The sequence below is a fragment of the Ambystoma mexicanum genome, chromosome 6p (assembly GCF_040938575.1).
Source record: "Ambystoma mexicanum isolate Mex_15411 chromosome 6p, UKY_AmexF1_1, whole genome shotgun sequence".
Taxonomy (NCBI): domain Eukaryota; kingdom Metazoa; phylum Chordata; class Amphibia; order Caudata; family Ambystomatidae; genus Ambystoma; species Ambystoma mexicanum.
This window is the reverse complement of record NC_090935.1, coordinates 193,589,642-193,614,781: the sequence shown is the minus strand read 5'-3', so window position 1 is coordinate 193,614,781 and position 25,140 is coordinate 193,589,642. Positions and strand designations below refer to the sequence as shown.

At 49.6% G+C, this 25,140-nt stretch overlaps 1 protein-coding gene across 2 annotated transcripts in view; it reads right to left on the bottom strand.

Moving 5' to 3' along the window:
• PIK3C3 (phosphatidylinositol 3-kinase catalytic subunit type 3) overlaps positions 1–25,140 on the bottom strand; it is a 1,987,152-nt gene that overhangs the window by 1,039,199 nt on the left and 922,813 nt on the right. For both annotated transcript variants that reach the window (XM_069626883.1, XM_069626882.1), the window contains exon 11: positions 1,195–1,349. In XM_069626883.1, coding sequence (XP_069482984.1) covers positions 1,195–1,349 — 155 coding nt within the window. The remainder of the gene's footprint in view (positions 1–1,194; positions 1,350–25,140) is intronic.

The window sequence follows — 25,140 nt, the reverse complement described above, 5'->3', positions numbered from 1 at the left end:
AAGTAACGAGCTCAGAGTGAAACCTAAAACAAAATAACCCATATAGGAGGACTATAGATAGGACGTCACATCTACTAGTCTTGGCTCAGCGTTACGCATGAAATGCAGGTCTTAATATTTCAACAAGAAATAATCACCCTCGTTAAATTATTACCACCCTTTTTACACAATTGGCAAAAAATTTAAAAGCCCCTCTTCTGAGAATGAAAAGGCTAAATAACATGCTCTGTCGGCTAGAATGTCTATAATCACGTTTTACTTAATGAGTCTTATCAGAAGAGAAATATGCATCTGAAAATTAATTTGGGACAGATCTTTTTGAAAATAATATCAAAGGCTAAAGTGAAGTCTGAATGCCTTATATATCCAAAAGCATGGTATTTTTTGAAAATTGTGGAAACTTTTTAACTCAAACAACGTTTGTACCAAAATGTACAACAGAAACCCTACAGCTATCCCAACGTTAACTAGGCTTCCTAAATCTGAGGTGCATGGCCCATTCTAAATGTTACCAGAAAACAGGATGGACGATAAACCTTCTACACTATAGCAAACCTTTTCTCAAATGCAGTTCTATAGTTCCTTCTCCCTCAACCATGACACAAACATTATATACCATGGACAACAAGGAAATAGCATCAAATCAAATGTGTGTTTCAAGTTTTCCATGCAATAGCATTCCCCTTGTTAGGTACCCGCTCTTCCATCAAGGATCCTCACCGGATATGCAAAATGCCCCTTCGAGAGAGTTACGCTGACATACTCTTTGTACTTTAAACTGTTTGTAAAAGATACATATTTTGAGTCTGTTCTATTTGAATGAAGTTGCTTTATAACTCAGAACTTTCTATGTGGGTTAGAGAAATCTGCACTCATTTACCTGTCCTTACAAAACAAATTACTTCTCCCAGTAAAAAAAACATATCGTCAGGTACAAAACTCTACTTGGATTCACACCAAATGTTCAGCTCTCCAATAGCCGGAACCATAAAGCACATATATAAGTTCACTTGACCACAAGAAATACATAAACATTACACCTTAATCTAAACTAGCCTTTAATTAATTTGGTGTTTGATCTCAATACGTCACTCAGAGATTTAGTATTCTGTGGGGACAGCCAATACACATACATACTGTGCAACAAAGCAAAAAAAATAAGGGAACGTCTGGGAAATCCAATTCAATGCTTACCTGTCAAATTCTGAAGTGTTCACTACAGAGGATGCCATGCTGTCCGATGCTGTGCCCTGAATGTCTTTCTTAGTTGGCTCTAAACCAGACCTGATGTCATTAAAATTTTCATATTTCAGAGCCTGGACCAGTTGCAATAAATACATCAACAAATCCTGGCAAGAGAATTCAAGAGGAATGTATTAACACTGATTGTAGCTTTCACCTTGTAATCAATTTAGAGCGAGTGTTCGCGACTCATTTTGGCCAACTATGTCATCCCTTCACTTGTTTTATCCACCAATTGCATTGTGGTATGCTCGCTTATGAACTGTAGTTTAAACATTGATACTTTAAACGTCAGCCTTAACCTATCAGTCCTGTATTCGTTCCAGAAAATTCAAAACGTGGTTGTGGGGTGACTGACCATTTCTGATGTACTCCTTGAATTCTTTAATTTTGATTGCTGAAATTACCATATACGCCAGGTTTTGGACCAGGATTCATTGTCTTTGCAAATGAGGGAGTGTAAGATCTTAATGCATTATGCAGCGGAAGAGCATATCATTCTTTTACAGGGCAGACATGTTGGGGAGTCTATGCAGAAGTGTGGGGTGTGTTCACTTGTGGGAAGTACATGAAAAGTTGTGGCTATGACATGTTTGTTATTCATGTAGTGCATTCATGGTTATTTCCATTGCATTCTACAAATTGATAATGAGTGATATGACTGTGATGGTTTGGAATGTCTGCAAGTATAGGGTGTATTGTTCTCTACATATGGTGTGCAAAAAACTATGCTCCAAGAGGCTCAGCTCCTCTCTGATGATTTACGGAAACTGTAATGGAGAGTTTAGGTTTATAGCACATGCTGGTGGTTCTTCAACCGAAGAGTTTTGATTTGAGTTGCAAGTACTCCATTTGTATAAAAGGTTAAAACAGACCCAAATAGTAGGTTTGTGATTACCTTCTGGTAGGGTGTATTTGCTCATGTTGCTAACTGTCTCCCTAAGTGAAATCCAAATGTGTTGATTTCTTGGACAATATGTCGATCATGGAGGGAAAATGAACTGCATTAATGATCCTCATTTACACAGGTCTAGAATGGGCAGGTGCCTCCTAGGGAGCTGGCAAAAGGTGCTCAAGGTGTTGGAAAGGGTAGATGTGGGTGATCTCAGCACCCTTCTGAAAGAACATGCTCCTGTTAATCACCCATGTACAATGTACATACTAAGCAAAACAAAGAGGTAATGGCTGGAATGTTTAGAATGAATCTTAAACACTGGAATTTCTCGGGGCAACCCTCCAGACCATCATTCTTAGCCTGCCAAGCCATTACAGAAGGGTTAAGAAAACATGCAAATCAGGCTTGGTCCCACCCCAAAAGGGGCAGCCCAGCCCGAACTGCTAGGTCACATGCCTTCTGCACAAGACCACAAGCATCCCCAAACATTGTTAGGCAGAAACATGTGCAGTTCCCTTAGGGACCACTGCAAAAGGCTTAAGACTACAGGTGTTGGCAGTAAACCCAATTGGTAGCAGTCTGTACCACCCAGATTTACCTGGTAGCTGTGGCTGAGCAGCCAGACTTCTCTCAAGAAGAGTTAGACAGTATATGGAGTATACAAGATAGGTACCAAAATACAGTAGCACAAGCAAACACGGACCAGAGCTTTGGTATCAAAGTATATAATTATTTATTTAAAGACACACTTAGAAACGCTCCAGCACTATTACTGTTAGCAAGTTCAAAACACAGCCACTATCAATATATATACATCCCTTATTCCTTATTAGACAAGTCTTAGTTAACACCACTTATTTTCAGACAGAGGTGAGCGCTTAACTAAAGATGGCACTCCAATAAGTTATCCAAAAAGGGAGGGAAAAGGCAGAAATTAGAAAAGCACACAACACAATACTTTAGAAGCACCCAGCAAGGCAGGAAAGTCAAAATCTACTTGTGAACAAAAAGTTCAGAGGCCAGGCTCCCTCTTAGAGAGAGTAGAACACCAATGCGCCCAAGATCACACAGTTTAAGAGGCTTGAAAAGTCTTGCAGAGAGTTCAAAAAGGAATTAGTTCAGCTCAGACAAGTTCAGTTAGCCAGCCTAGGGCCAACCCAAGTGGTAAAATGAGGATTTAAGAGACACCCCACACAGACCGTTGCGAGGGAGGCCAGGCGGACACAGTACCTTGAAAGTGGAGCGAATCCTCCAGCGGGGCAGTTGTTCCTGGTAGCGGGTGCAAGTCGCGGCGTCGTCCAGAGGAAGAGAAGATCTCGACGTGGAGGAAAGCTGAAGGTCGTTTCACTGCCAGGGAAGAAACCAGCCGCGGAGTTCTCCGGTTAAAAGGTACTACCCTTTTATTCGCGGAAGTGGTAAAACGTGGTATCCCAGTTGCCGGGGTGCTTGGCACAGGCAAGGCGGCCACGAGATGATCCGGGAAGGCGAAAAGGCGGGCAAACTGGTTATCCCCACCAGTCAAAGGAAGAAGACTCTTCGGGATGAAGATCTCCTCTGTCGCTGGAAGAAGTGGTGAGGCGGTTCAGCAGGGCTCCACCGGTGGTGTCATCGTTGCAGGTCGGCTCAGCTTCTCCCTCTTCGAATTCTTTGGTCCTGTGACGACTTCTCAAGTTCCAGTCCCCAAACAAAGCCCTGCTTTTATGCAGAAAAACCCCCATTCATCAGTCCTAGCTGTCACTCAAACATGCTAAGTGGTGAGCCGGACGGCTCACCACTGGGCCAATCACACAAGAGTTCGACTTGAGTTGCTGAGGCAACTCAGTCCAGGGAGCCTAAACCCCCCTCCCACACATCATGTAGACCCAGACAGAGTGGCACCACTTTTGGAGGCTTCTGTGTAGAAGCACGCCAAAAAGTGGAACAAAGGGCTCGACTTGACTTGTCGAAACACGTGTCTGCTGACATCCTGATCCATTAAAGATACATGCTATTTCAGCAATTTTAGATATTAGTTGCATTTGAATTTTTGATCTTGATACATATTTGGCAGAGCACGTTAGGCCAGTCATACATTGTCTAAATTGTATTTCTTTTGGGTGCTGTTGGGTGCACCCTCCTGACCTTGGCAATGTAGCCGGCCATACACCAAGGATTTAGTGGCAATAGCGCATACACACTGGTTCAACCCATACAAACTTACTTCTACATTTTCGCCAGTTTGCTTCAATTTCAGTGACTTGGCATTCTAGCTAAAACTACCACTATCGGGTGGGCAGGAACGGTAACGCCCTCGGAGCCTGGTAGGCCTGAACACAGTAATGGCCTTTTCAGGGCCGTTATGGGCACTGTCTGTCCCACAGTGATAGTTTTCACTATTAGCACCCTAGGGCGCCATCCAGGGTGCTGATAGTTTCAAGGTATTTTTTTTTGCAAGCGAAAAGGGCTCTGCACAATTGGAACAAGCCCAATCTCCCTTTGAAAAAACAAAGCTGGCCATAGCTATGGCAAATACCCTATTTTCCTTTCATGATCAAGGCTTTAATGTCATTTTTTGCAAATTAGGAATGGTTCCAACGAAAAACATTCTTACACAGCAACATTTGAAACAAAGAAAAAAACCACCCAATTCATATTTTATCCCCCCAAAACCCAAATGAACCCTCCCGTCCTACACACTGCCACGTAATGATATAATCACCCCAGTATTTGTAGTAACAGCCCTATGTCCTCAAAACGATACTTGTGCCTGAGAGGCAACCTCACATACTTATCAAAGAATGGAGTGCATGCCCTTCAATATTTGTCCTCAACTCATCCAAGACATGTATCAGGAATTCCATTTCGTATATTGCCCATACTTTCTGAACCCACTCTTTTTCAGTGAGGGCTCTGCGACTCTTCCACAACTGGGCAAGACAGCTCCAGGCAGCTACCAGGAGAACCCTCCCCATCAGCCACAGCTCCTCCCCTCTGTCCCCCTCCTCTTCCACCAGAAAAAGCACCAGTAGGGGTGTGGGTTCTCTATCAATTCTGTCTATCCCACTAATCCACGAAAATACTTTCATCCAATAGCGCTGAACGTGCAGGCATTCCCACCACATATGGTAGTAATCTCCCTTCACTGTTTCACAAAACACCGAGGGTCAACCCCTGCATACATCTTCGCTAGTTTATACAGTGAATTGTGCCACCTGTTCTACAACTTCAATGCTTGCATCCTATATTGCAATGAGAGCTTTGAGTGGGATACTCTCCAGCACATTTTCGCCCAAAGCTCATCCGTGATTTCCATGCCCATGTTTTAGCCCATCTATCCCTAGTTACCATCTGGTCTGTTGACTCCACAATCATCAATTCCCTGTATATCCTTGCAAGAAGCCCCTTAGTACCTACATTCTGGATTAACAGCTGCTCAAGCGTCATCGGGGTTCTACTCAGCATCTCTCCCCACCTATGGTCCATGAGGACCCCTTTAAGCTGTAGGTATTGGAAAGGAGGGATCTTCCCTATAGCAAGGCATTCTTCTAGGCTCTCCAGCAATATGTATCTGCCCTTCTCCCACATCTCACCTGATCTGCTGAGACCTACCTCGTACCAATTTTGGAATTGGAGCGATTCTAAAACCATGTTTCTCAGAGGGGGAGGTGGGGTGGCATATGTAGCTTAGAGGAGAGGGCCAGGACGTTAACCAGCGGGTGCTGAAACCCTCATTCCATATAGACAAAAAGACTACTAAAGTCGCATGTCGCAAGACCCTCCTTAGGATTTCCCAGAAGCATTCTGCCTGCGGAACCAGCATCAAAACCACATTGTCCAACTCTACCCACTGTTTCCCTGACTGTGGGTCGAGTAGATTGACCATAATTCAGAGTTGTGTGGCCTTATAGTACAACTCAAAATGAGGGAAACCGCCCCCTCCTCTGCTCTTGACCGTATGAGGGGCCTCTATGTGATTCTGGCCCTGGGACCCCACCACAAAAACCTCAGCACAGTCTTCTGGATCGTCCTACAGAAAGCCTGGGGGACCACCACAAGAGCATCTGGAACATAAAACGAAGCCTCAGGAGCACCATCATTTTAATACAATCATGCCTCGCCATCCACGAGAGTCCCAACTTACCCCACTGCAAGAGATCCCAGCAGTATATGTGCCCATAGGGTTGGGAAATTTGCCTGAAACAGCACCTTGAGGTCTTGAGGAATCCAAACCCCTCAAATACTTGAGCCTGTCCCATTGTACCCTGAATGATAGCATAGATTACTGCAAAGCCCTTCTTAGCAGAGCAAGAAAGAACAGCACACAATAACTTCAAACTCTTCAAAATGATGATGTTCGAATCATTAAAAATGTCTCAAAAAGGGATCATATAAGTCTGGCCAGGAAGACACATCACTGGCTGCCCGTTGCGTCTAGGATTACTTTTAAAGTCCTCACCTTGACGCACAAATGCCTTCACGTTCATGCACCAATCTATTAAAAAAATTGCTTTAGCCTGCAAACACAGGGGAGATCAACAAGATCTAGCAACGCCTACCATCTCGTATGCCCAAAGGTCAAAACCAGTGGCGGTAGGGGACAGTCATAGCAACACTCGCCTAGAATGATCTCCCAGCTGAGATGCGTACAGAGAAGAGCCTCCGTATGTTCCGCAAATGGCTTAAGACCTGTTAGAGTTACCAAGTGACTAACGGCTATGATCCTCCTGTCTAGTTAGACTTACTATACCCGTGCTGATCCCCAACCAACTGTCTGTCAGTGTTGTCAGTTGTCCTTGTTCTTTATGTTCCATGTGTGCCTGATGCCTGCCGGCTGCAGCGTGTTACAAGCAAAAAACAAATTAATAAATAAATACATTGTTTTGTTTGACTGGGAACAAGACTTGATTTTTTTTATTGTTGATGGAGAATCCCAATTGGAACAGAAGGTTGATTGTTCTTTGGGTGTTGTTTGCAAATTTGAGATGTCCCTGTTATCAGCAACTCGTCCAGATAAGGGTACACTGGCATTGATTTTCTGCGCAAGTGCGCGGCTACTACTGCTAGTACCTTTGTGAATGCCTTTGGAACTGAGAATATGCCAAAGGGGAGCACTTTCAATTGGTAGTGCTAAGCGCAGGTATTTTCTGTGCGCTGGGAACCTTGAAATATGAAGGTATGCATCTCTCATATCAAATGTTGCCATGTAGTCCCCTTGCTTTTGAAGGGGAATTACTTCCTGAAGTGTTGCCATCAGTGGTCAAAGTGTACGAAAATAAGTAGTGGAACTATATTCCCTACTGGCCTGCACCGCTCCCCACAGACCCCATCGCTGCGCCCCCTCCCATGCAAAATAAAACCCCCAAAGCACAAGTGCCTGATCTTTAAGGAAACGTCCTGTGCAGTGCACTGAAAGTGCAAGTTTCAACTTATTCCTACACTATTTTTTTTAAAGACCGTTCCGGAACGGTTTCTTTTAAAAATAAAAGTATAGAAACGGTAAAACATAATTAAAAGAAGTAGAGGAGCACCGCTCCCGACCACTTTGACCACTAGTTGGCATGCAAAATATTTTTGGCTTGACATATGTGTTTGCTGGTCAAAGATCGCATTGTTAGGTCTTTCTTTGGCACAAGAAAGTACGTTGAATAAATACCCTTGTTTACCTGGTTTGCTGGGACGATTTCTATGGCGTCTTTTTCCAGCAATGATTTCACTTCTCCAATAATATGGGTTCTTCCTCTTTTGTCGTCTTTCTTTGTCTTGGCGGGTGGTTGGATGGTCTTTGTAGCAGCTCTATACAGTATCTGCCTGCTACAGTAGATAGCACCCACTTGTCTGAGGTGATCCCCTACCATGTGTGGGTGAATTGTGAGATGTGAGCTCCTATTGGAGTGGCATGGGAGGGAACCTGAAGCGGGGCGTCATTGCTTGAATGGGGTGGTGGTGCCTCTGGCTGAGGAGGCTCTACCTCTGCTCCTAGATCTTTGTGCCTCTTTGAAAATTGGAGGAGGCGGACTGTCCCTTGTGAGGTGCCCCATGATTTTGATTGGCTAGGTTGCCCATAACTGGAAGAGTGCGGGAGCCCTTGCCCGCGGAACCGTCTTGTGTTAAAAGACATCCCTTTGCACAAACGGTTTATTGGACAGTAGCCAAAGAGATTTCAGGGTGTCGTATTCTTCTTTGGCACTTTAAAGGGCATGCTCGACCGCCTTACCGAACAAGGAATTTGGTTTAGTGGGCATGTTGAACAACGTGGCCTGTGTTTCAAGCTTAAAGCCCGATTGCCTTAGCCAGGCGAGGCGCTTAATAAACGTGCCTTCGGCTATGATGTGGCCTGCATTATCAGCGGCATCCACGTTATTCTTTAGAATGCAGTTGACTACCTGCTTACCCTCAGACACAGTCTTTAAGAGGTGTGATTTTAGAGGCTCTGGGACTGCCTCAATTTGTTGTTGTAGTTTATCCCATTTATGACAGCCGGAACTAGCCAAGAGGGTGGTATTATTTGCTATTCTTGTTTGGTAGGCAGCCAAGGAAGCCACAGGTGTACATTTGCTTACTTTTCTTATCTGGCGGCGCAAAGTGTTGCTACCCAATTTCTTATAGGGGTGACAACCAATAGTCATGCTTTAAATCACTCCTGATGTACAGAGGGTCGGTAGAGGCCGGCCTGAATACCTTCTCGATGAGGGGGTTGACCGCCCTCGCAAGGGTTGGTGTCAGAAGAGAAGGCTGAATGCGCCTTTGAATAGATTGCTGGAGGGGAATACATTGTGTAGCGGACCGCTTGTCTCCAAGAATGTCCTCCACAAAGTCCTTGTCAACTTGGGCCTCCTCAGTGTCTATTTTCAAATGTTCAACAAACTTCATATACTGGAGCTTATTATCGACTAGGGAGTCAACCACTGGCTGATCTTAATGGTCTGGTGACTGGATGATGTAGACGTCATAAAATTGGTCCTGGTCATACTGGTCCCCTTGATCTCCCTGTCTTCCAGGAACCTGTGGTGTCTATAAAATATAGATCCTGAGAGGGGTGGGGGGCACTGTGAGGTGGCGGGGTATGGGTGGAGGTGCTGGGCTGTGAGGTGTCCAGACAGGGCCTTTTGGCAGATGATTGGTCCTTAGTTACTTCTTTTAGTGTAGGCCCCTGATGGTTTGAGAGTTCTTCAGGGTGCTGGTCCATCAAGTCCACAAAGAAAATCATTATCCTCATAACTTTATCAAAACTCTCTGGGGTCCACTCAGTTGACTTTTGAAATCCAGACCGTGTAGGAGTGTCCTATAAAGGTGGTGTACGGGTGTCATGTAAGAGTGTAGGTTCCTTGTGATCTAAGGCCCCTGAAAGTGTGTCTTTAGAGTGAGAAAGGTTGCTATCTTGGGAGGTAGAGGGCTTGGGCGATAGGGGTGTCAAAGAGTTAGTGCATTTGATGCTTTTGATTTTTAAGAGTGTGCCTGTGACATACTTTTTGATGAGTTCTCTCATCTTGGATGTAGTGGAGGGGGCCTGTTGAAGCGCCTTTCGATGCATGCTCTCCGGTACGTCTCTTTTAAGCGCTATGCCAGAAAATGACTTCGACGTCTGATTCGAAGGCTCGTCGTGCAGCAAACACGAGCACGAAAGCCCCGAGGACAAGGATGATTTAGAGGACCTTTCCTTCAACACCACGTGGCTCTCAACGGTCGATGACGCGGTCGACCGTAGGATATATGTTTAGTGTGGCATGAAGTGTGTGCGCCTAAGCCGCTAGGTGTTGTAAGGAAGGCATGGTATCGGAAGTAAGACAGACAAGTGACCACAGTTCAAGGGTGTTTATTGAACTTTTAACAAGGGTGTGAAGAATGCCTATCTAAACCTAAATCTAAGATGGGACCAACCTACGATAATCAAATAATAATAACGCAGTCCTAATGGCGCCTTGTCAAAATGAAAGCGCTAAAAACCTATTGCCGAGTGTTCACCAAATAATAAGTCAGGATGTTCAAATCGTGGGTCTCCCTTCCCCACGTTTTCAGTACAGGAGAAGGCGGTTCACTAGAGCATAGCACACTCTGGGGCTTCTTCGGCACGAGGACACAGTTCCAATACCAATATCAGGGCTTTCTATGGTAATCAAACCAACGAAAAGTTCCAAACAAAAATGTCCTTTACAAATATTCAAGTAGCGCGATTCACTCTTCTCCCTGGATCCCCTTCACCCGGGCTCAGATCCCCTTTGGTTACTACAATCTTTTGGGTGAGACACAGTTCACCCCGGATCACCCTCCGTCGGGCTCAGATCACTTTTAGTTACTACAATTTTCTTTTGGGTGACACACGGTTCACCCCGGCTCCCCTCCGCAGGGCTCAGATCCCCTTTGGCGATTAGTCTCCCTCAACTGGGCTCGGACCAATCTCAATTTCACTTTTGCTCTCGAAGACTTTAGAATGTGCACAAGATTTGGCTTGACCCGTTGCAGGACCACTTCGACTTTGTATTTTACAATTTCGGCATCTCACTGTCAGCTTCACATTTGCCTTTTTCATTGACAGTTCATAACCTTTTTCACTCTTAGATGAATACCTAGCAGAGACTTTTAAATGAGCACCTACATGGTGCTGGACCACTCTGTTCGGTATTTGTTTCAAAAGTTCACTCAGTCCTTGGATATTCAATTACTTTCGCGTCATTTATCACATACGCTTAATGCTTTGTTCTTTACAGATTTCTTCGCACAACATTGTCGCCTGTGACCTTCAGTCTAACAGAGTCTGGTCTGCTATCGGTCTTCCCCGACTCACCAACTGTGCTTACTTTTTTTTTTTTTTAAATATATTTTTATTTTATTTTAAATGAAAACAGTACAAAACAAACTTGTGGTATTATGTACAATAGGACAGTTGACAATTAAGAAAACACAACACTGCACTCCCCCCCTACCCCCCAAGAGCCTATCAACAGGGTAGTTCTGTATCGACCTGGAGTGGCCGGGTGTCTTCCTCCTCCGAGGCAGTAGGTTCCCCCTGCACCCCAAACAGACCAATAACTAACAACCTCCAGGCTACTAGGTTGCCCACATCCCCCTCCCCGCATTTACTGCATGCTTCTTGCCAGACCATGGTTTCAGCTTCCGCCCATTTTTGCAGGTCCCTCCACCACATCTCTATCCTGGGTTTGTAGCGTTGCTTCCAGTTCATGGCTATCCTCCTCTTAGCGAGTATATACGCTAGGTCTCTCAGTTTCCCCAGATGTCTGGTGTTCTTCGGTCTGGGGAACCCCCCTAGGAGGCAAGCCCAGGCCGTGTCAATGCTTATCAGGACCCCTTTGTCTGCTAACTTCTGTGACATTTCTCCCCAGAAGACTTCGATTACTGGGCAGGACCAAAACATATGCGTCATGTCCGCGTCCTCCTCGTTACATTTCGGACATGCTTGTCTGCCTGTGTTCGCAAACTTGGCTATCCTTTTGGGGGTCATGTACGCTCTGTGCGTGATATATAGTTGGATTTGCTGTAATCTAGCATTTCTGGACACTTTTTTATGATATCCCATAGCCCGTTCCCACATCCCATCAGTCATCTGCGTCCCCACCTCCGTTTCCCATTCTAGTCTCAAATCCATCAGGTCCTTTCCCACCCGGGACATCACCACCTCATACAATCTGGAAATCTCGTGTCCGCCCTCTGATATATCATATATCGTGTCAATCAGGGCGTCCGGATCCTCCGCTAACACCGTCTCAGGCCAAGATTTTCGGATAATCCGTACCAGCCTGAGGTATGTAACGTATTGGCCCCCATGTAACCCAGTCTCCTCTTTTAGGTCTGCAAAATCCTTGATGGCCCCATCTTGCCATATATCTCCTAACGTGGCCAACCCAACCGATTCCCAGTATATGCTGATCATTTTCCTAAGTTGGCTATCCCCCGCAGTCAAGGCGACCAGTGGCGCCTGCGACGAACAAGGGTCCAGGCTTTCCAGTAGCCGACATGCTCTACGCCACATTCTCCACCCAAGTAACAGCATGCCAGGGCGAACATTTAAGTCCTGTCTAGGGACCCAGATGATCTCCTTCAAATAGAACGGGGCGCAATCTGTCCCAACCAACCTAGACTCGGGAGATTCCTCATCAGAGAGCCACTGTGTAACATATTGCAATTGGCTCGCTACATAATAGGCCTCAAAATGCGGTAATCTGATCCCTCCTTTATCGTGAAAGTTTTGCAGCTTCCACAGTGCCACTCGGTTGCGAGTGCCGTGCCATAGGAAGTCCCTGCACATACTGTCAAGTTTGGTAAAGAACCTCCTAGGTATTAAGTATGGTATGTTGTTGAAGAAATGCAACAGTCTAGGCAGGACAACCATTTTAAGCAACGCCCCCCGCCCCATCATCGCCAGCGGCAGCTTCTCCCAAAATCGCATGGATGCACGGATTTTATCCACAGCAACTACAGTGTTATGCAGATGTTCGTTTACCACAGTATGATATATGTCTATTCCGAGGTATCGGAAGGACTCGGTCGCCCAAGGCACGGGTAATACCGGTAAACGTTCCGTGGGGACCCTCGCATAATACCCTAGGGGGAACATGCTCGACTTGCCGGGATTAACCGCTATGCCGGACAATTCGGCATACTTCTGCATGACCTCCAAAACATACTGGAGGTTCTCCTCCGGATATTTTAGGTACAGCAGCAAGTCATCGGCATATAGGGATATCAAGTGGCTCTCTCCTCCCACCTCGATGCCCACCAGGTCATATTGCTGTCTAAGATATACCGCTAAGGGTTCCAGGGCCAATATGTATAACATCGGGGACCAAGGACATCCCTGCCTAGTACCCCTACCAAGGCGCCACTTCTCGGATATCACCGATCCCGTGCGCACCCTAGCCGTTGGCTGGCTATACAGCAGCCTCGCCCATCTGATATAGCCTGGCCCGAACCTGTATTCCCCCAGGACTGCGAACAGCCACGGCCACCTCACCGAATCAAATGCCTTGACTGCGTCTAAGGAAATCACTGCCAATTCCTCATCCCTTCTGTTCCCTTCTTCGATCACCCTGTGGAGCTGCCTATGATTATCGGCTATATTCCTGCCAGGAACATAACCTGTCTGATCCGAGTGTATCAGTCTGCCGATGACCTTGCGTAGCCTGTCCGCCAGGACCGCTGTCAGGATCTTACTGTCTTGGTTCAACATCGACAGCGGTCTGTTCGACCCACAGTGTTGTCTCGGCTTGTTAGGCTTGGGAAGCGGCACTATCAGCGCCTCTCTGAGCGTGTCCGGCAATCGGCCCTCCTCAAATGATTCATTATACATCTCCAGCATAGGGGGGAGTATCTCTGCGCTATATGTTTTATAGAACTCACTCGGGAGTCCATCAGTGCCCGGGGTCTTGCAAGTAGGCAGCCGCTTCCCCACCTCTTCCAGTTCATCTAGCGTAATGGGACCATCTAACTCCTCCCTTTCCTCTGCACTAATTCTAGGCAATTCCATATCTTCCAGTGTGTCCCTGATCTTATCCAGATTGTCTTCCCCTTTGTCCTCGTACAGCGCTTTATAATAATCTAAGAAAGCAGCGTTAGCCTCTTCCTGAGTGTGAGCCTCCTCCCCATTTTCCCTTTCTATCATCGTGATCGGGGTCCTAGGGGTTTTCCTCTTATAAAGCCATGCCAGTAGGCGACCAGTTTTGTCACCGCCTGCATGCTGCCTCTCCACGTATTTCCTGTAGTTGAGGTGACAAAGCCGCTCCCAAAGCTCCGAGCATCGTTGCTGTAATTCAAGTACTAAATCTGTGTCCCCCCCCGCTCTGGTACATTCACGCTCCAATTCTTTCTCCACTTTCTCTAGCTCAGCTAGAACCCCCCCTTGCAGGCCCTTTGATTTGGAAATAGCGTCGCCCCTCAATACCACCTTAAAGGCCTCCCAAAGTGTACTAGCCGAATCTACACTGCCCGTGTTCTCCTCAAAGTACCGTATAATCGCCTCTCTAATATCCTCTCTGAAGACCGGGTCTCTAAGCGCCTGCGCCCGAAGGCGCCATGTTGGTATCCGCCCTCTGGGGCGGCCATATTGCCAGGCCATCACCAAGGGCGAATGGTCCGACAGGACCCTCGCTCTGTATTCAATCTGAGTAGTTGCTATCGCCACTTCTGGTGTGGCAAAGAAATAGTCTAGTCTCGTATGCAGCTGTTGAGGGGCCGAATAATGAGAGTACTGCAAGGCAGTGGGGTGTTTCAATCTCCAGACATCTTCTAGTCCAAAATCGTCTAATAGTACCCGTAAAGCCCTAGCCGCCGGGGTGGGCCTGTCCACTTTACTATCGGACCTATCTATCTTGGGGTCATGAACACAGTTGAAGTCCCCCCCCCAGATAATCGGTTCCTCTGCGCACGGGCCCAGGCGTGTACATAAAGTCCTGAAGTATATAGCAGTATTCTGGTTGGGGGCATATATATTAATAATACTCAGTCCTCTGTTCTCAATCAGTACCCTTAGTATTACCAGCCTACCCTCCGTGTCTACCTCCTCTCGTATAATTCTAAGTGGGACATGCGGGGCTACCCAGATCAGCACACCCCTGGCATAGGCCGAGTACGGGGAGCCCACCACCGTGCCACCCCATTTTTCCTTTACAAGGTCTAGTTTATGTTTGGTCAGGTGCGTTTCTTGTAGCAGGGCAATGTCGATCTTCTGTCGTTTAAGATACAACATGACTTTATTTCTTTTCAGGTAATTATTGAGTCCACGGACGTTCCAGGTGGCAATCTTAAGGTCTCCCATGGCAATTATGTGTCCTCCCACCCCATTTACAGGAACCTCCAGCAGTTCGCATGACACAAAAGGCGTCCCACTGCAGCCACTCCGCGAATAAGCTCATTCCCCAACTAACTACACACACAACCAAACCCCAACTCCCTTTCCCCTCCCTCACCCGCCCTCCCCCCAACTTCACACGCCCCAACTGTTGCCCAGCTTCAACAACAGAGCTCAGGCACCCCCACATCTAGTTCCGCAATCACCGATCAGTGCACGGAGCCCAGTAGCGTGAGGTCGCCCTAATGGCCACCTAACCTAAGCTATTGTGGGGAAAGAGTATCGCTCCATGGGGCTCCCGTTCAATAATAATCCCAGTGTTTGCGACAAACATTACAACCAACTGACCTTCCATACTGAAGGTTCCGAGCCGACTATAATCAAGTCTCAAAGTCCATGAGTCGCGCCATCTTGCGACGCCATTTTACGCCTTCCGCAGCTCCTCCGAGTCCTTCTTGGGCCGGTCCGCCGATTCCTGGGGGCACCCCTGTGTGTCGAGCCACTCCATGGCGTCCTCTGGGGTCTCGAAAAATAAAGTTTTATGCGCCTGTATGACCTTCAGTTTTGCAGGATAAAGCCACATATATTTATAACCTGCCTCCCTCAGCCTCCGTTTCACAGTCCCAAAATTCATGCGGCTCCGCTGCACCGCTAGAGTGTAATCCGGATACGCCGTGATGTTTGCTGCTCCTCTCTTGATCGTGCCTCCTTTTCGAAAATGTTCCAATATTCTTTCCCGATCGCGGTAGTTAAGAATTTTGGCAATGATGGGTTTAGGCGGGTTTCCGGGAGGCGGCCTCCTCGTTAAGGCTCTATGCGCTCGTTCCACTGCGAAGCCTTGGGATAAGGCCCCTCCGGATATCTCCTGCAGTAACATGGTCTCAACAAAGTCAGTAGGGTCACGGCCCTCCGTCCCCTCCGGTAGGCCCACAATGCGGATATTCTTGCGACGGGCTCGTCCTTCCGCCTCCTCCGCTCTACTTTCCAAGTTGCCCACCCTTTGAATTAGGGCGTGCAGTTTTGCCTTGTGGGTGGCGCAGTCCGCCGTATTCGGGCCAACTTCTTTTTCCAGGGGCTCTGCCAGAACCCTAACGTCCTGTCTCAGCAGATTGACGTCCTCCTGGACCTCCCCAACTTTGAGGTCCAATGCCGTTTTTAATTCGGAGACAGCCAGTTCTAATTTCGACTCCCAGGCTGCTCTCAGGTCCGCAATCGCCGCCAGGATTTCTTGATTAGAGCTCGAAGGCGTCGCGCCACCCACGGCCGATGCATCTTTATTCTTGGTGGCGCCCGGGCCCGGGGACGTCTTGGTGAAGTCGTCCACCGTGGGCTGTTTCGCCTTGGGTCGCACTGCCTTACTTGACATGGTTCCGGGGATGTGCAGGTCTTTCGAATGATGAGTGGGCGCACTGCTCGCTGGCCTCATTAGGTCTTCCCGCTACTCTTTTCTATTCCGTCTCGGGCCTATGTCGGCCATTTTGAGTCACCCTTTGTCCTCAACGTCTCTCGACTTTTCTTCTCCAATCTTCGCCGCCGTAGCTACTATGTCCTCCAAAAGTTCACAGTGCATAGGTAGCACTTTCACACGCTGGCATGCGTATCGTCGGTGTTCAATAAGCAGTCACACCGCACTAATTTGCCCGGATCTGTTCAGGATCTCGGGAGCTCCGCTGGAACGCGTCCTCCTACATGGCTCTCGTAGCCACGCCCCAACTGTGCTTACTTTACTGGCGCAGCTTTGTTGCAGGAGCCAAGGACAGTACCACAGTGGCAATCTCTCCTCTCCGCCTATCGCTGCGGAGGGGCCCTGTGTACTTTCGACTCCCAATGCATCTTTCTTCAGCGTTAGTTCCTGGTCTTACGTTTCATACCCTTCAGGATTCTTGAAAGTAACTGTTTATATATCTTGATGAAAAGGCTACGGGCAATTCCCTCCTTGCAACCCTTTCTGGTCTCGCCGTCTTTCTCCTCATATTAAACCACCATTTTGGAACTGCAGCTTCCTCGGGTGTCTTGCCTCGCTCTGTCGAGTGTGCTCTCGTGCCTTTTATTCATGTGGGGGAAGTGTGACGGAAGTCAGGTGAGTGCATTTGTCAGTATTTGCCTGACTCTGCCTAGCCCTTCTGTTGGGACATGTCAGGTATATGGTTTGGGTTTTAGTCCGTTCTCTGTCTTGTTGGGCTGTCCGTGAAAAAGTGTTTGTGTCGGAAAAGGAGGCCAGGGGGTTGGGCGGGTTGCGTTCCTAGGTATCCTACCTGGTAGGATGGGGAAAAGGTGTTATTAGAAAGGAGATAATGAACTGACATGGCGGTGTTCGGAACTCTTGTTGTGGCTCACTGTCCCTCGTGGTACCAGTGTTGAGCTAGTGGCCCCATTAGAACAACGTGGCTCCTCCTCCGCGGGCTAGGGGCCCCCGGGGAACACCTGATTACAACTGAAGGCATCTGTTGGTGTGGCTGTCTGGATCCATGGCACCGGCGGCCCCAGGACAGCACCCTATCTATGATACCTAGCATTCAAGACCACTCATTAGCACCTGGACCTGGACTCTGAGCTGAACGGGGTTGGCAGAATAGGGGGATCACTGAGGTTATAGACTGCCCTGGTGAGTGGCCTCCCACCTCACAGCTCAGGTGGGCACGGGAGACACACAACAGTCCCGGGACTATTTGAGGGGTGGCCTTGGTTTGCCTTGGATTGTCCAGAGCTATGTGCCTCTGCGGGATGCATGATCCTACAGAAATCCAAGGAGGGGGACCCGCTTGACTTGAGCTCCTTCGACTACAACTCCCCTGAGATACCGCCGCAGGACCCCTTATGGCCAAGCAACAATCTGGACTGACATCCGGGTGGGTGCCCCTTGGGCTGATTCCCTCGACCTCGGCCCCTCTGCGAAACAGGTGGAGCGACGTGGGAGTTCTTGTTCACCCAGTGATCCCCGGGCTCGACATGGCTAAAGCTTCTAAGTCTGTAAAGCAAGAGGACATCTCCACAATGCTGCAGCCCGCAGAGAAGAATAGGCGCTCCGAAACAGTGACTGCCCAGGTACATGGGTAAGATCCCCTTCCAGCTATGCTTACGCAGATGTTGACCAAATATGACTTGCAGGACCTGCTAGTCAAGATCCGGAATATAATATATAAGAGCACAGAGGAACTCTCCCGCAAGATCCTGGCATTAGACAAAAGAGTTGCAGAGACCAAACATAGGTTCTCAGAGGTGAAAGATACCCTCTGCGCACAGTCCTACGAGGTCAGGGAATAAACCAACCGATTAGAGGCTTTGGAGGCCCGCTGTGAAGCCCTGGAGGATAAACATGAGGATGTGCAGTGGTCGAAGTGAGCGGGAACGGTCGGGAGCGGCGTTCACTACTTTATTTCTTTACTGTTAAGAGCTCCACTACTTTTTGCAACCATTTTCATTATTCCGGATCTGTTCTTTGTGAAGTTAAAGCACACTTCTCCACTTTGCCATTGGATATCAGTTAGAGCTAAAGTGGAATCTGTACCAATTCAATTATCTGTCAACCAGTATGACTGTAACCATTGAAAAATGTGTTGCACATTGCTCCCTTACTCACTACTGCGTCCACCGCGGGAGTCACAGCTCCACTGCTTTTTTGTTACACTTCTATCACTGAGGATGGGGAGAATCGCTCCCGCAGGAATAACATCTGAATCAGGGGAGTCTCCTTGGCGGTCCGGGATGAAGATCTACCCAGCTTTGTGACTGATCTCTTCCGCTCTATACTGGAAGTGCCCGGGGACCAGGTGATTTAACTGGACAGGACCCACCGGGTCAGATCTCAGGTTGCCTCAACCCATGATAGACCGGCTGATGTGTTATCTCGGGTCCACTTCTTCACACTTAAGGAACGAATAATGGCTGCAGCCAGGCCCTGGGCCTCTATATCTATTTGCAATATGTCACTCTCTCTATGTCAAGATTGGCAGCTTCCACTAAGGCCTTGTGCCCGTTGACGGAATGGCTGCGGGCAAAGGAGGTGCCCTATAGGTGGGGCTTCCCTACAGCATTCCATTTTGCACATCATGCAAGGCGCTGGATGTTCAAAACACTGAAAGAAGCAGAGAGCCTGCTGGATCCGGAGGGGCGGGCGGGCAAGTCCGTAGAGCTGAGCAGGTTCCGAATCCAGGGAGTGACACAGGATCTCCGCAGAGATGGCGCAAGGTGGGAAGGGGGACGCGGGTGTAGGGGCCAAACAGACAGACTTGAATATTGTGAGGTTGGATATGCTGTCCGGTTTGTGATTGGGGGGTCCCTTACCAGTGCTGCACCTATTGGGGAGGGTGTCCCTTGGGCCTGCGCTGGTAGAGGCTGACACTGGGATGTAGGGTTTGCGCTGGGAGGGAGAATTTCATGGCGTTAAAGCTCTTTCCACCCTCCAAGTCGGGTTCCTTACAAAAGTTTCCAGATGTCTGGAATGTGCTCATGTTTGAGCGTGTCTGGTGGGAGGGAGAGGCGGAATTAAGTTATAAAAGTTGGCTATGGGACAGACAATCATTTTATCTGACCACGGCTCGGGCAGTTTGTACCAGGGGAACCATGATGTGGCGATTGCCCCACCACCCCGTAGAAATGTTACCTGGTGATGATGCTGTCGTTGAGGGGGAGGACCTAATGCTGATGGGGGCATGGAATGCACAGGGCTTGAACTCCCTAGTGAAAAGAAAATCGGCATTGGGCTAATTGAGGGATATGTCAGTCTCTATTGTGTTCCTGCAGGAGACTCACCGGGTTGCCCATGTCGAGAAACGTATAAAAAGTAGAGCATTCCTGCGCCAGTTCTTCGCCTCTGGGGGCGGGAAAAAAAGAGCGGTGGCAATTCTGGTGGGAGAACAAACGCCGATTTCTAAAACCAAGACCCTACAGGGACCTGTATGTGCTATACGTGTGTGTTAAGGGTCTGCTGTGGGATCAATGTTCACATTGGTCTCTCTATATGCCCCAAATGTTGGCCAGGAAGCATTTTTGGGAGACTTCCTGCTCGAGGCGCTCCCATTCGCTGAAGGGCAAGCCATCATGGGAGGGGACTTCAACCTGGTTCGTAGTACCCTAGTGGACAATACCCTGCCAACTACCAAGTTAGACTTTAAGCACTCTGTGGCCTTTTGCCGGTTTCTTTGTGAATTGGGTTTGGTAGATGCATGGAAGCTAGCTCATGGGGAGGACAGGGATGTCTCTTTTTACTCGCATGTCTAAGGGGTTTTTTCTAGGTTTGGATCTCATGCTTGTTCCCAGTGCATTATACCTGTGTGTTCAAGGGATGGAAATAAGACACATGCACCCTGTCCGACCACGCTCCGGTGTCTGTCACAGGCAGTACTGGACAGGCCTGAAAGACCGAGGCATCAGTGGGGGATATACGACCCGGTGCTGAGGGACCCTGTGTTGATTATTGAGTTGGGGTGGTAATCTCCAACCACTTTGAAGAAAATGAAACCTCTGGCCCTTCAAAGGGTATTGTGTGGGATGCTATGAAGGCAGTGGTGAGGAGGGAGCTCATCAGCAAGACCGTGGCATATACTAGAACTAGGCAGCTTGTTAGGGTGGGCCTGCAGAGGGACAATGCTCGGGCTGAGCAGGCACACAAGAGATTGGGGTCTCGTAGGGCGCTACACGAACTCAGGTTAGCCCAGAGTAAACCTGAAGCACATTTGGCCACCAGGACTGCTCAGGCAATGCTAAAAACAAAGCAGTATTATTATGCTAATAGAAATCGGGTCAATCGCCTCCTGTTGGACAAGCGGCGTAGGGTCAAAACCGTAATTCAGTTTCAGCATTACGGGACGAGCAGGGACTGATAAATTGAGAATTCTAGAGGCACACTTCAAGGAGGTATTCAGGGGTAAGCTTCCTCTGGAGTAGGGTCCGGCCCAATATTTGAGAGATGTGCCGTTGCTGAGTCTGATGAGGATCGGGAAACACTGGAGGGGCCCATCACGTCTGGGGAAGTAAAATGGGCAATTAAATCCCTGAAGAATAAGGCTCTGGGTCCTCATGGATTCACAGCTGCCTTTTATAAGAAGTTCTGTGAACTCTTGGTCCCCCTCTTGGGATCTCTTTAACTCATTTGCGCCCTCAGGTGGGGTCACTCCTTTCATGGGAAGGAACAAGTTACTTACCTGTAACTGTTGTTCTCCAGCATGGGTCTGGCATGGATTCACATGCTCATGAATATTCCCCGTCGTCAGGCCGGGAATCCTCGGTATAGAAAAAATCAGTATCAGTTTCATTTCTAATCTGTCTTTCTCAGTAGTAACCAATCACTGGTCTCTGGGTCATACTGCCCCCAACCAATGACTGCCCTCTCCCTAAGCCCCGCCCCTGACAGCCATCCTCAGATTTGGTAGCACGTGAAGTGGCAGTATGACCAAGTGAAGAGCCGCAGAGGGGTAGGCGGGAAGGTTCGCATGTGAATCCATGCCAGACCCATGCTGGAGAACAACAGTTACAGGCAAGTAACTTGTTCCTTCTCCAGCATGGGGTCTGGCATGGATTCACATGCTCATGAATATAAGAATACATAGCAGTATACACATGCACAACCACGGGAGGTGGCACAAGGCTCAATATCAAGCAATACAACATTAAGCAACTCTTACCTCCTCACCAGGCTTACCTTAGGCGAACAGGTTGCGCAGCACTGCCTGTCCGACTCTGGACTCCTCCCTGGAATCCTGGTTGACGCAGTAGAATCTCATGAAGGTGTGCATCGACCTCCACGTAGCAGCCCTGCAGATGTTGAGCAGGGGCACACCAGGCAGGAACGCCGTAGTAGCAGCGATCGCTCTGGTCGAATGGGCCCTCGGACGGCCTGGCAACGGTCGGTTTGCCAACCGGTGACAGTGCATGATGCAGACGGAGAGCCATCTGGAAATGGAAGTCTTCGAGAGAGCCTTCCCTTGATTCACAGGTCCAAAGTTCACAAACAGCTGTGATGTCTTCCGAAAACTCTTTGTGCGGTCCACGTAGAACTTCAGCGCTCTAGCCACATCCAGCGAGTACAGAGTCCTCTCAGCCGGCGACGAAGGCGACGGGAAGAAAACTGGCAACACCAAGGGCTCGTTGAGGTGGAAGTCCGACGGCACCTTGGGCATGAAAGAGGGGTGCGTCCTCAGCACCACCCTTGTGTCGTGAAAAGTCAAATATGGGGGCTTGCAAGACAGGGCCTGGATCTCTCCCACTTGTCGTGCAGAGGTGATGGCCACGAGGAATGCTGTCTTCCACGACAGAAACTTCAACGGCACTGAATGCATAGGCTCGAATGGGGCCCCCACACCCACACCGGGGCAGGGGACTTCACCGGCGGAAATGATCGGAATAGTCCTTTCATAAATTCCTTCACCAGACGATGAGACCACAAGGACGCCCGTCCTGTAGTTCTGGTGTAACATGAGACGGCAGCCAGATGTACCTTGATGGAAGCGTGAGATAGGCCAGCCTTGGCCAAAGACAGTAGGTGCGGCAATACTTGAGGGGCCGTAATCCTCAGAGGGTTAATCTTCTGTGCACGGCACCAGACAGAGAACCTCTTCCATTTGTGTCCGTAGCACTTGAGAGTTGAGGATGCCCTGGCCTTTGCGAGAACCTCTCTGCAGTCGGCCGGGATGTCGTATCCTCCAAACTCTAGTGCTGCAGGAGCCAGGCCTGCAAGTTCAGCGACTCTGGTTTGTGATGAAGAATGGCGCCTGCTCCTCTGGAGAGAAGATCCGCGTCCGTCGGCAGCTTGACTGGTGTGGACGCTGACAAGTCCAGAAGGTCCGGGAACCAGATCTGCCTCGGCCACGCCGGTGCGACGAGGATCATCCTGCACCGGGACCTCTTGAGCTGGTTGACGAGCCGGAGTAGCAACGGCAACGGCGGGAATGCATAAAGGAACAGGCCGTCCCAGGGGAAGGAGAAAGCATCGCCCATGCTCCTCGGTTGGGGAAACCTGCTGGCGAACCTCCGGCACTTGGAGTTCGCCGCCGTCGCGAAGAGATCGATCTGGGGTTCGCCCCATCGTCGGAAGAGTCGGTCAACTTGATCCTGGCGCAGTTCCCACTCGTGGCACGAGCGCAGCTCCCTGCTGAGTGAGTCGGCGATGGTGTGTTTTATCCCTGCCAGATGAAAGGGTACCAGAAACATCCCTTGGGCGACGGCCCAATGCCACAGATCCTGGGCTTCCTTGGACGGGGCAGGGGATCTGGTTCCGCCCTGCTTCCGAATCTAAAACATTGTGGTGGTGTTGTCGGTGAAGATCCTCACCACCTTGCCCTTGAGGGACAGAAGGAATGACCTGAGGGCCCAGAACACTGCGCGGAGCTCCAAGATGTTGATGTGGAGAGTCTTCTCCTCCGAGCACCAAAGGCCTCTCTCGTGGAGACCCCCGGTGTGCGCTGCCCAACCTTCCAGGGAGGCATCCGTCGTCACCGTCACCTGGTGGGCCGGGGCTAGGAAGCCTGTTCCCGCTGTCAGATGAGCGCGGACACCCCACCATCGTATCGCCTGACGGAACGCTTCGTCGAGTGGGATCCTGTCCTCGAAGCTGCCCGTCGTCTGGATCCAGTGGGTGTCGAAGAATTCTTGCAAGGGCCGCATCCGAAGTCTGCAGTGGGACACCAGATAAATGCAGGAGGACATCATTCCGAGGAGGGACTTGATAGACCGTCCGTGGCCAGTAGACGTTGCACCTTTCCTAGGATGGTCCTTATCCTTTCCTCCGACGGTGAGGCCCGCCGCGCCACTGTGTCGAGCTGTGCTCCCAGAAACAGGGCGACTTGCGACGGGACCAGGTGGGATTTTGGAAAGTTGATGGAGAACCCCAGGTCCATGACCAGCTGGACGGACTTCGCAGTGTGATCCACGGCGAGCTACCTTGTCCTTGCCCGTATGAGCTAGTCGTCCAGGTAGGGGTAGACGTGGATCCCCTGCAGGCGCAGCTGCGCCGCCACCGGTGCTAAGCACTTGGTGAACACCCTGGGCGCCGATCTTAATCCGAACGGGAGGGCCTTGAACTGGTAGTGCCGCCCTTTGACCACAAACCTGAGGAACTTTCGGTGCCTCTTTAGAATAGGGATGTGGAAGTAAGCATCCTCCAAGTCCAACGAGACAGGAAATCACCCTCCTCCAGCTGTCCCAGCACGTGCTGGAGGGTGACCATCCGGAACTTCTGTGCCTTGATGTATTTGTTTAGTCGTCGCAGGTCCAGGATGGGACGCCATCCTCCTGTCTTCTTCCCCACGAGGAAGTATCTTGAGTAAACTCCGGAGCCCCGAAGCCTCTTCGGGACGAGCTCGATGGCACCTTTCCTGATCATCACCCGTACTTCCAACAGCAGTTGAGGGACGTGATTTTCTTTCCTGGCCACGGGAGGAATGCGGGGGCACCTCTTCTGGAACTCGACGGCGTGCCCCAGGGCCAGGGCGTCCAGCACCCAACGGTCGGTCGGAGATGGACTCCCACACGCCGACGAACTTCGTCAGCCGGCCTCCAACCGGGGTGCTTCGGCGGGGGCCCGACCCGACGGACGGTTCAATATTGCTTGGAGGCCGTTTTGCCTCCTTGATGACGACGGCGGGATCCACATGACTTGCCGCGTCCCCTGTAGGCCTCCTGCGACGAAGACCTTGCCGCTTGACGTTAAGTAGAGGAGCTGCTGCCGGCTCCCTTGGAGGCACCCTGTCTGCCTCCGGAGCTCCGAAAGGACGGCCGTCGCTGTTGGAGCACACCCAGTGCACGGGCCGTCTCCGTCTTGATCGCCTGAAGGGATTCATCAACTGCCTTGCCAAAAAGGTTGTTCCCATCGAAGGGCATGTCCAAAACCTTGGTCTGAACGTCCTGGCGGAAATCCGTCGCCTTGAGCCATCCTCGTCGTCTCAGGCAAACGCTGTTGCCCAACTGACGGAAACCGGTGTCGGCGATGTCCGTAGCCACCGTAATGGCGTGGTCCGAGGCAATCTCACCTTCCTGCAAGATTTCCAGGGCCTCAGCCCTCTTGGCATCCAGAAGGAAGTCCAACAGAGGGGCGATCTTGAACCACAACTCCCTGTCATAGCGGGCTAAGATGGCCAGGGCGTTGGCCGCCTTGACCCGTCGTCCCATCGCATCCAGCTTCCTACCATCGCCGTCCGGAGGGGAGGTTGAAGTCGAGGCCGATGCCCCCCCCGCTTTCTTCTTGGCCGCCGCCGAAACGACCGAGTCCGGGGTAGGTTGCGCCCTAAGG